This window comes from Pteropus medius, unplaced genomic scaffold, assembly GCF_902729225.1.
Source record: "Pteropus medius unplaced genomic scaffold, Ma_sr-lr_union100, whole genome shotgun sequence".
In the NCBI taxonomy this organism is placed as follows: Eukaryota; Metazoa; Chordata; class Mammalia; order Chiroptera; family Pteropodidae; genus Pteropus; species Pteropus medius.
In genome coordinates, this window is record NW_024354875.1 from 38317550 (window position 1) to 38329930 (window position 12381).

Below are 12381 nucleotides of genomic sequence, written 5' to 3' on the forward strand. Positions count from 1 at the left end.
ATATACAAATACATAGGATTACAAAGGATAACAATCATACTGAAATATAGTTTTCAAAACATGAAAAGAACAAAAGTTTAATATAGTATACTCTGTGATTCTTAACCCATTAAATAACAAGAAGTGGTGGAAGGCCTATTAACTACTTTCTAGGTATCGTGGCCATAAAAAATTATGAATATTTGCAATAAATAGTCCTTTAATACTATGGTCTGTTGCCAACATTCCCAACAGAAAGAAATGCCAAATTTTAGTTAGAGATTAGTAAGAATAAAGATGCATTTTTTTCCCCCATTCATGTTCATGGATTGCCTGAATTCTATCCATGGACTTCTGGAGCGATATACTAAGGGGTGGTGAGTACAGTCTGCCCAAGTAGGGAGGAGTATTTTATCACTGACAGTGTCTTCAGCAAACATAGAGGATAAAAAGCAGACTGAACTGTAGTTAATTTTATTATTGCTATAGATGATGTACCCCCTTACTGCCTGCATCTGAGGTAGAACGCTCCACTGCCCCCGAACCCAACGCCCTGGTGTGCTATTTCAAGAGAAATAAGATTTATGGCTTAATAACTAGCCTGATCAATAAGATGTTACTAATAAAAAAATCACAGCTTCTCCTATTAAGTTTTGATCAAAAGGCTATATAAAGTACTACTGTACTTCCTAATTAGGAAGCCTACAATTCACCTGATTAAGTATCTACTGAAAGCGATGACTATCGACTTCTTTTAGAGACTTGCATTTCTCTGTCCCCTTTACAATCTATAATAGACTTCAAAGTCATAAATAAAATTATCTTCTAGGAATCTGCTTAAAATTTCGTATACTGCTGACTGCCTACTTTATAAGGAAATAAAACTTGGATTAATAACAATGTTTCTGGCCTTTTACAATTAGGATTACTTTGGATTAAACTGGAGAAATTAAATACTTCTCATTAATGCTGCCTTCTGCAAGACCTAAATGCCTACATGATTATGTAGCTCCCACTAACCACACAAGCCATCTCCAAATCCCTTGTCGACATAACACTCTAAACATCACTACCAAGTGCTGGAATACGATACATAAAAAGAAACTTAATTATTAGTTTTATTTTAATGTCATCTAATGTCCCTTTCTAGCTCATAAATATTTTATTTTAGATCTTTACACTTTATTTTATATAAATGACATTCTGCTTCAAATCTACTTTTGAAACAAATTTACATTTCATTTACATAAGGTTCTCAAGTATCTTCGAGTTGCTATTGAAATATCCATGAAAGATGTAGGAACACTCGTGACTCATGCAGAATCTGTTTTTCTTAATATAGCAACCTTCTATCCCAATCTTTTTACTAACTACCTGATAACTGAGTGACCATTTCAGTGGTGAACCATACTTTTCATAGATACTGTCTCATTCTAGTAGAGAAAGGGGTCCCAATTATTTTGAAAAGGAAAGAAAAGGTATTTTGGGTATGAATTTTGATTGCCTTAGTGTAGCAAAAAAATTATAGTTTAAGATGTTACTGTCTAAGAAAAGGAAAGAAAAGAAAAAATTGTCATGTAAGTTTCACAGATTAGTACAGGGGTTTGCAAACTATACCCATGAGCCAAATGCAGCCCACAGCCTGCCGTGGTAAATAAACTTTATTGGAATACAGCTACTTATCTGTTTACATATTACTATCTATGACTGTATTCACATTATAATATTGGACTCAAGTACCTGCAACAGAGACAGAATAATGTACAAAGCATAAAATACTTACTGTCTGGCCTTTCATAGAAAAAGTATGCCACCTCCTGGTTTGGTACAACCAGAAAGATTCTTTTAGGTCTAAAATATCAACAGTACTCTTGATTATTCATGAAAAATAGACACTACTAATAGGCAGGCATCATGCAACTATGAAAGGAATAGTATAAAAAGTGATCTTTCCTCAAACTTTTAAATTCAAAAATGCAAAGAAATAAAGAAGTTATGAGCTAATGTCAAGGCAAATAGTACGCAAAGCTTCAATGGAGCTTATAGAGTAAAGGAGGAGAGAAGTCTCATTTGAGGTCTCTATCACTGTGGACTAATGTAAATTCTCAACAGCTAAGGTTAATTAGACCATAGTTGATTATTTTTTCAATGAGGACATCATTGCCTTATATACTTAGTAATATCAACATACCTGTTTTTATCTGTAATCTGTTCTTGCATCATCCTAAGCTTTGCAGGAGGAATATATGCTCCACCAGTGCGCGTAAGGAGAGGATCCAGCTCATCTTTCTTCTTTTTTGCAGTAGGTTCATCCTGAGCAGAGGAACTCTGGGTTACAGATGGTTCTGGGCTTCTTCTCCCAGGAGATGGGGATTTCCGGGACCTTTTCCTATCCACATCTCTTTCTCTTTCTCTGCGTTTTTCTCGGTCCCGACTCCTGCAATATTAAATTTTTGAAAATGAAGAAAAGATAATATAAAATACATTCTTAAATGTATTTTTGCATACCAAATAAGTGAGCCCATAAGTGGGCCCCATAAATATAGACAAGAAAAAGTGGTTTGGAGTGATGAGAAAGTACTTCACAGAAAAAATGCAACTTAAACTAGTATCTTCAAAACTTGACAGAATTTATATTGTGGGCAAGAAGGGACGAAGGGAGAGGGAAGGGAGAATGGCACTTTGCAACTAGTAGAAGACAGAGTAATTACTAAAAAACTGAGCAAGGGTGTTCAGGCCAGAATAGAACAGCTGAGAAACAATAAAGAATCATTTGTAACTGGTTGGAAGGGATGAATTCAAGTGAAACTGAAACCTTAAAAAACAAGCAACAAATATTTTAAGTTTTTTATACTGGAGGTGATGGGGAATCAATAGTTTCTGAGTGGGACAGTGACATGCAAATAGTGTTTAAGAAGACAAACTGGTCTGTGATGTACATGACAAATTGTATAAAGGAGAAATCAGAGTTTATCTCCATTAATGACAATTTAGGAGTAAGGTTATTGAAAAAAGAAAAAGTAATATTTGAAATTTTTCCTTGATAGAACTGTTATTTTTATTAGAAATCTCAAAATATTAGAAGCTTGTTTGAGATAATTAAAAAAAAAAAATCAACCATTTTCAAGCCAAAATTACTCTTCCCTACTAATGCAGGTGAGTATCTTTTCTTAAGCTAACATTTTAAAAATAATCAGGATATTGTTTTCTGACACTATCAAGAACAGGAAAAGGTGAATCCTTGCTTTTTGCTACCTTTCCCCAGAGAAGAGTTTGTCCACTTAGCTGTTTTTTACATATACTGCCTTCGAAACTCATCATTCTCCTTATGCTTTGTGCAATGAATTGTTTGAATACAGCAAATGAAAAGTTTCATATTATCATTATATCAATGCAGGTGCTGTACTACCAAGAAATCACTGGAGAGATTTTAGCTGAACCTAGAGGGAACATTTGAGATGGTCTGTCCTAATATACAGTAATACAACCCACACAGAGAAAAGCAGTCAGTTTTAAAAATGAAGTATAAAGAGATCTGACTGACTGCTCATAAGGACAGACTAAATGTACTAAGAGTAAACAGAGCGGGGAAAAAGTGGTTTCAAATAGAAACCCCACTTAGTCGCAAAGGCAGGTGCTCTGAAGTCGAGGCAATGATTAACTGAGTTGCTTCTTATTATGAATATAAGATGTTCCAAGAGAGTAGCTATAGCAGCGATTTACTGACATTGCTTATGATTCTTCTAAGAAACACCAAGTGATTGCTAGTTGGCTGATAAAATCATGTCCTGACAATTATAGTGTTTGCTCCTTTAGAATGAAGAAGTAATAGAGTCTTCTTTGAGTAAAAATAGAAATATTTCTCTTCAAATGCTTTTGGACTGTCAGCCTTTATAGTCTACATAATACATAGCCTGCTTTCTTCACAGTGTGACAGAGGTGGTCAAATGAGACTTTATGTACATACACTGGCCCAAAGACAGGTTTACAATGAAATACAGGCAGGGATAACAAAAAAAAATAACAAAAAAAAACATGGGCCTTGGAGTCAGAATTAACTTCAAATCCCAGTTTCATCATCTACCAGATATGTAACTGCAATGTCATGTAAGTTACTTAATCATTTCACACACATTTCCTCATTTGTAAATTGTGTTTGTAAGAATTTTGATAGTGTTTGAGAAAGTATGCAAAATGCCTAGCTCACGAATTATGGTGGTAGTAGTTGTTCTTATTAAAGTGTTATTAAGGTGACAGTGGATGAGTCTGGCCTGTGGAGGTTAATTTAATCTGACATTTTAGGACTAGGTGTATGTTAGAAAGTAAGAAGTGAGAAGGAAATTTTGGCTGCAGATATCAAATAATGTGTTTATTAGGTCCAAACTGCAGAGGGATTTGATCAAAATTCTAGTGGGGGTATAGTCTTGGTAGTCATGGAGTGGATAATATGAGAGACATCAAAAAGGATATAGAACTTCGTGAACAATAAAACATGGCAGACAAGTTTTTGAAACTGAATGACTAATAAGCCTAAGACTTAAGATCATCCATTTAATACTAGCTGCTATTACTATTGATTTTATTATAAAGCATAAAGAAAATTTAAACAAATATAACTTTTCTATAGTTAAATTTCCAATACTAACCGTGATTCCATACTACCATCATAAGAACGTCCTCTTCTTGAACGCTCATAGTCTGATCTGCTGTAATCAAAGTAATCTCTCTCCCGAGGAGATCTTTCTTGTTCTGCATATCTAACACAAAGAAAACCAGTTATGAGTTGAAAATGACTATGTTATAAATATTTAGGGAAGTCATATAATGGTAATGTAAAGCAATTCTATGACTGAACAATATCTTATCAAACTATTTTCAAATAACAGCTCATTTTGTTGACACCCATTCAGTTGTGATCATAAAAGCTTTTAGTTTGTATACAAAAAAACTCATGGAATTTACTTAACCAAACTTGTTAAACTTGATTCACACTGCTTTTAAGTAAAAGATATGTATCTAGATATCGTATATAGTCAACATGAAAAGAATATTCTGCAAATGACTCCTTTTGCTTAGTCTGTATATATGCATTTTACCAAAGCACAGAACAAATGAGACCAATGTCATGTTAGCCTCCTAAAGACCAGTTTAATTCCACTCCAAAAGACTATATTCATCAGCTGTTATTCTTAAAACTGCAATTTTGGATAGCAGTGAGAATGAAATGAAATTATTAGCAAAAAAGAATGGACAGTATAAGATCTACTATTTGAATCTTAAAGGTCAGTAAAATTAGAGAATCTTAAGAGAAGTTAAATATATACTTACATAATAAATATGCATAGTAACAGAATCCATATTTTATATACACATTTACATTCAATTTATACACACAGAGATGTGTGTCTCTGTGTGTAAGTATATATATATTTAATATACAGAATAGGTGACTGATGAAAGGTAGTAAGTAGCTGCAAACCATGGCAATTGACTTGATGTCCATAAAGAAAAGGTTTTTAGAAATAAGTGAAACAGGATGTACACAGGGAATGAGCAAGAGGTTAGACAAATGAAAGTTTAGAAGATGCTTTTCCTTTCATAAGTTATTTTTAGTGGTCATCGTTTACACTAAGTGAAATAACAAGTCCTACTATGAATAAATAGCGAATATAATATTTCTGGATCTTTAATCTTAACATGATTATGATTAAATGAAAATATTTTGAAAACTTATAAAGGGCTATGTAAATGTAAAGGAGAATAGTAACAGTAAAAACAGCACTTTAAAATAATACGATTTCAACACAGTTTTCCATTTTATAAACTTTCATTCTATTTAGTACTGGAGATATTAAAATTATTCATTCTCACCTAAGAAATTACTTAAAATCTAGATTTACTAGAAACTTCTAGAACAGTCACTCAAAGATGATTTATTCTCAAGCTCACTGAAGTAACATTGCTTGTAAAACAATCAAAAAGGAGTTCACCCTAAAATTAGGAACCTAAGAGCTACATAATTTCTTAAACTTATAAAATATTTCAACTGCATTCGAAACACGTGAAACTGTTTACCTGTCTTCTGGAGAGGAAGTCCTCTGATATGAATTGTAGTTTTCCCTTCTGTCATGACCAGAAGAATGCTTTCAAAGGGGGAAAAAAAGGGGGAGGAGGTATTTAAAAATTTATGTTAAAAAAACACACAGACAATAAAATATATATCTCAGAAAACTGGAAGTGCTTTAGAAATTACTTCAAAACATTTTTTAAAATCGGTTTTTACTATGGATCACAGACTTTGTTTTAACTAAAAAAATTCAAAGTAGAAAAAATAATTCACAAATTTTCAATGCCACTTAAGTTGATATTTTATTACTATGTAGTAAGTTATACATTTATAGACTACCATTTTTATGAAGACCTCCTCCTGGTGAAAAATAAGACCAAAGCTTTCTCTTGGTAAAAAACTTGACTAAGGGCCAGAGGTTTTCTAGCAAGAGCTCATTTTTGTGTTTATGCCCAAGTCTTAATACTTTACTTATCTCCTTACCTCTTTTGGCTTGTAATAACCATAACTCTAGTCTAGGTTACTAAATCTGAATAGCTAGAAGAAACTAACTCTAATGTATTTATGAAAATTCATTTTTGTTTTCAGCAATAGTGTCTAATATGCACGACGCTATGATAGGCTCTAAGGATTTGAAAAACATGACTTGTAACATATAGCTAGCTCCTAGGCCAAAACTTTTGAAAAATAACAGACATACAAATAAGTCATTCCAATATAAAATGAGATTGAAGAGACACATAAGACACAGATATAAATCATTAAATTTGAAACATATCCTAATTAAAAAATCCAAATACATTTAAGATGCCAAAATATTTATCTTTATAAATAAGTGATTTTTTCATATCATTGGTCAACATTTATAAAATCCATTTATAATGATAAGCTTTTTTTAAAAAAAGAATTAAAATAATTTTAATTAACCTAAGTATAAGAAAAAAACAGTAAGTTTTTCAAAGTACCTTAATCTTGAAATCTAAGAAAAAGTAAATCAAATGAGTAACTCATTCTGCATATTTACACCCTTGTCTCCTTAATGAGGAAGAGAGATTTAAAAATAGAAAATTATATTGCATAGAAATGTAAACAAGCTCTAACTTCCTTATTTTGTGACTATCTAATTAATAAATTTGAATCTAACATTATCCCAAGTAAACTGCCATAAAGTCTCATTAGCTATTTAATATTTAAAATAGTATACACTAACTAATCTATGTAGGAGAATAAGCATGTGATCAAATTTACAATTTATACTAGCCATGGCTTGGCTGTTATTTTACACTCAATACGACCACCTTAAAATCCTGTTTCTAAGGTATATAGCAAAATTTTAAAATTTCCCTTAGCAACACAATGAAGTAGATTTGTTCAATATGTATGACACAGGTTTCCACAAAACCTGACATCAAGATCCTAGGCCAAATATGGAGCATAAGATTAATTCAAGTCATGGTAACATCAAACATAGTATTTACTGATAATTATTATAAGACAGAGCCCTACTCTGGAGGATACAAAAGACAGGAAAATCCTTCAAGAACTTATGGTCTTTTGTGGGAGAGAAATGGTTATAAAGATTTCTACAATTAAACATAGATGATATGTTATTGGAAGAGAGAGAGGAGGAGGAGGAGGAGGAGAGAGACAGAAAGAGACAATAAAACTGCAGTGTCTACTTCTTTTACAAGGCACTGCAATTATTTTGATTACATTAGGGAGACGGCCTCAATTCTGTGCTAATGATTTTTAACACATCTCCGCAACATCTGTTGTGAGCAAGAGGGAGAAGCCAAAAATATTGAAGTTGTGAATCAGGATTTCGTAAACATGATCAAGTTAACTAATGACTGGCACACACAGGAAGTACTAAAAGGGGATCTTGAGTAGGGCACAATCACTATGGTATAGAGTACTGAGGGATGACAGTGGGGAAAGGGAACCTAAATTGGGCTTTAGTAGCTGAACAGGATTTCACAAAGTGAAAAATCATCGTGAGGTGTGATCCAAATAATAATAACCAGAATTTTCCTATTTCCTTTATCATAGACTTTAGATTAAGTCAAAGCAGTAGTTAAAAATAACATATTGTCAAAAATGTCTTTAAAAGTTCTCTAAATTGTTCATTAAGCAAAACAAATATGGTGCACTGTACAGTCACCTGCAGTCTCTACAACATAAAGAGAGCAGCACAAGGAGGTGAGTGGAGCAGGGAGCCTGAGTCCAGTGGCTCTGAGCATTCATAAGGCTCAGGAAGCAAGTCCTGAAGAGAAAGGGAAAGGGGGGTTGGGGCACTGAAGGAGACAGAGAGCTTACTGAAGCTGTAGTAAGGCTCCTTGGGAAACAAGGGATCTTCAGCTAAAGCCTCCTCAACCTAACAGATGAGTCCTCCTAAGCATCAAGGGAATAACTGAGCTTCACCTGAGGTAAGACGAGGCCCGACCCAGTTAGTGTACCTGCTTGTGGCTATCAGGATGGAGAGGGAAGCAGACTAAACTGACAACTGGCTGGAAGGCCAAGCCTTTAACTGTGAAGGACATGCTGACTGAAGACACCCACTCCTAGGCTGGGGGAATATCACAAAGGACCCATCTGGAACTCAAGAGAGAAAGGTGGAAAAGCTCAGTTTAAAATGAGCAGGAAGAGGATTCTGAGAAAGAAAACTAAACACTTCTCCCGCTGTATAAAAGCTTAAGTCTAAACCTGAGTGCTCATCTAACATGGCTTAGTCAAGAGCCAGTTTCACATAAGCTCTCATTTTTTTATGCCTCCAGCTCTTAACACAGTCTGCAGTCTGCCACCTACTAGGCTCACAATTAACTAACTGTTTAAATGCCATTGGACCAATGATTACAAGTCCCAAAGAGGCAGATTTCAGAACAATAAGTGAACGTATCTATTGACAAACGGGGGTAGCTTTGGCAGGTGAGCCCCCTGCCAAAGAAGATATGTGAACACAGTCTCGATATCTACCTAAGCAGGGAGGCTGCAATATGTCTTTCGCATAATCAATAGACTTTATAAATGATGGCAGCAGAGCCTGCCTCAGTTTGTAAGTCTATCAATTCAGTTTATTAAGTACTTACCATACACTGGGCCTTATAGCTGGTGCCTGCTGTTAAGGAGCTCAGCCTACTGGTTCTTTTTAAAGGAGAGTTAGGGGAACAAAGCTGGTAGAGGAGAGGAAGGGAAAGGTACCCATGTTTATAATTAAATAAAAATATATCTTCTCTTTTAATGACTCTGAGACCCAGGTAGTGATGCATGTACCGTACCTGCTTTGAGATGCATGCAGTTGCAAAGAAAAGGAAGTAGAATGGTCTTCTCTCTCACTATGTCCACTCATTGCAGACAGTTTTGAAAGCAGATGGAGTTACTGGTCCCTGTTACTGCTCTGACCTCATCTCTTACTACTCTTACTTTTTTTATAATTTGTTCCAGCCACACTAGACCTTTTGCTGCATTTGCTGTTCCTTCTGCCTGGCACTTGCTTTCCCCAGGCACCTGTATGGCTAACTGCCTTATATCCCTCAAGTCTCTGTTCAAATGGCTACCTTTTCAATGGGCGCTCGCTATCAAAAATTGCAACCCCCAATGCTACTGATCAACCTTACCCTATTCCTTTTCTCCACAGCACAAGTCTGGCACTTAACACTCTAACATACTATGTAATTTATTTATGGATTAAGTTTATGATTTATTTTGTCTCCCCCTCAACTAGAATGCAAACTCCACGAGCAAAGATTTCTGTTTTGCTAATCGTTTCACCCAAAGTACTTAGAAAGTTACTGAGACGCAGCAAGAATTCAGTAAATATTTGTTGAATAAATGAATGTATAATGTCTAAAGAACAGCACAGAATAAAGAGTTCATTTATATACATGAAATATGCAACAAAAGGCTTCACTTGTAGACAGACATGCAGGAACTGTGACCAGTTAAGGAGATAGCTTTCGTTTCATGATCATTAAGGAAAGCCTGCTTTTTAAGAATGATGGAATTTCCTGTCCTGTTATTTATTTTTCTTTAGCATGTGGTCACTTACGTACACTTTTTTGATGCATGTGTGTGCGTACATGTACACACACATCTTGTATGTTCTCCCAACTGCTCTTTTGCGCATTACTACTCCCATCTGACCAAGTATCTACATTTGAATTGTGTTCTTTAAGTTTCAAAAACTTACTTTTATGTGTGCCACACTACTTTTCATTTTCTGTTGCCAGTTGATCCTATAAATCAGATTCCTTAAGCTGGTCCAAAGAACAAGTACCAAATGGTATGGATTCTTTGAGAATTTATGTTTTTTGTCTGCGAAAGTCACCTATAAAATATACCAAAGAAAGCTTTGTTAACTTTAACCTCCTTAGTTTTCTAAGTCAGTAGGCACAGATATAATCAATAATTTAAAAATTTTTAAAAATCCTTAAATAGTTCCACATAACAATATGTAAATAGTACATATTATTAGAAAAGACTCTGAATGAGAGAAAATAATAAAAAAGGCATATTAAGTATAATATTTTATTCTAATGACTGAGAGGAACAAAAGTTAATTTAATAACTGATGTCAGATAACCTTATTCAACTTGTTCTCAGTGAAGGAGATCTATAGATACATCATAAAACAGTACTGTGACATTATAAAAAAAAACAAGCAAATAGAAGAAACAATTTTAAGAGGAACTCTGTATAAACTGAGTATAAAATATCCAACATTTCTATATAAACTAAGAATAAAATATCCAATATTATTATAATAACGAACATTCAGGAAAAAATATACTCTGCATGGAAACATAAGATGCTATGCTAAAATAATCAAGTCTTAATGTGATCTTTCAAAGGTACAAAGCTTTAGATATATGCGTATATGAGAACTAAGTATTTTGGCTCAGAATAAATCTAGTCGTCAACATTAAATGCCAAAATAGAATGTCTTTCAGTATCCACCTGTTAAATAAATTTTAGGAATTTCTGAAAAATGTTGAATTGATAGTTATGTTTACATAGAACTGTCATTCAAGTATTTTATTGGAATTGCACGTTTAAGTGGTTTATGGTTTATGAGAATTGAATATCTAAATGGCTTATGGTATAGAGTATGGTAAGAAAAATTTTAAAAAATGAAATAGAAGAAATTGAATCAAAAGAGGTAGAGAATATAAAGAAAGAACTGTGCTCAGTACCAAAATAATTGAATATAACCAGAAAAAGTGTTTAATTTGAATGCCAAAAAGGATGTTACAGATTATCTGGCACAATTTCTCTTTTAAAGATAAGAATACTAAAGATCAGATAGGTCATTTCAATGTCCCAAGCTATAATACCAATTAGTAGTGGACCATAGCTAGACATCTAGCTTGTGGACCCCCAAGTAAGCATTCTTTTCACTAGACCATGTACACAAATAATCTTGACACTATGAAGTGGTGGAGAGCTGCTATAATTTAATGCAGATGGGGATATACACAAATCACTAAGGAAAGTTTTTAATACAATGGCTAGTATGCTCTCAAGGTTAGTAAATATAATATACATGAGATTCTTTACAAACTTATCAATGTAAAAAATATAATTTCAATCTAAAGCACACTACCTCTTATGTATTTATAGCTGCAATTAGACTAACATGGCTCTAGGGGACTCCCAGAGGGGAGAGAGCTAGAGAAAGTGAGCAACACAGGCTAGGTATAAACGCTTCCAAATCTCTAACTACCTCTGCACCAACATATGTACAAAACAGAGCCCTGCTAAGGATCAAAGAACTGAACTGAGATGTGAACAGCTGTCTAAGACAAAGAATTTGCAATGTAAGTCTAATCAAGTTAATTGCCTAAAAAGTCACCACTCCTTAGAGGAATATAACAAGAAGTACTCACACAATATTAGCAATGTCCAGAACACAATTAAAAAAATAAAATAAAATAACTCAACTTATCAGAAAACTGTGGCCCAATCTTAAGAAAATAGACAATCAAAGTACACAAAAACAGAGATGATCCAGATGTTGGAATTAGCATACAAGGTTTTTAAGGCATATTTAAAAGTGCAAAGAAAACCCTGCTTACAAGGAATAAAAACAGGATAGTTCAGGGGAAAAAAAAGCAAAAACCAACCAACCAACCAAACAACAAAAAGTGATATGAGAGAACCAACCTGAAATTCTAGAAGTGAAAAATGTATGAAGTGAAAAATCCACTGAATAGACTTAACAGCAAAATGGAGATAAAGGAAAGTCAGTGAACTTGAGGTAAGATCAATAGAAATTATCCACTCTAAACAAGAGAGAGACAAAAAAATTTTAATGAACAGTATCAGGGACATGTAGAACA

The 12381-nt window shown here is 33.9% G+C and overlaps 1 protein-coding gene across 2 annotated transcripts in view; it reads right to left on the reverse strand.

The window, feature by feature from the left end:
- Positions 1 to 12381, reverse strand: part of CWC22 (CWC22 spliceosome associated protein) — a 49076-nt gene that overhangs the window by 25762 nt on the left and 10933 nt on the right. The window contains exons 2-6 of one of the 2 annotated variants that reach the window (XM_039855236.1): positions 10233 to 10370; positions 8503 to 8638; positions 6055 to 6122; positions 4626 to 4736; positions 2171 to 2416 (exon numbers count right to left, since the gene is read on the reverse strand). In XM_039855236.1, the coding sequence (XP_039711170.1) occupies positions 2171 to 2416; positions 4626 to 4736; positions 6055 to 6122; positions 8503 to 8586 (509 nt within the window). In that variant the 5' untranslated portion in view covers positions 8587 to 8638; positions 10233 to 10370. The remainder of the gene's footprint in view (positions 1 to 2170; positions 2417 to 4625; positions 4737 to 6054; positions 6123 to 8502; positions 8639 to 10232; positions 10371 to 12381) is intronic. The other variant, XM_039855237.1, reaches the window with a different exon arrangement.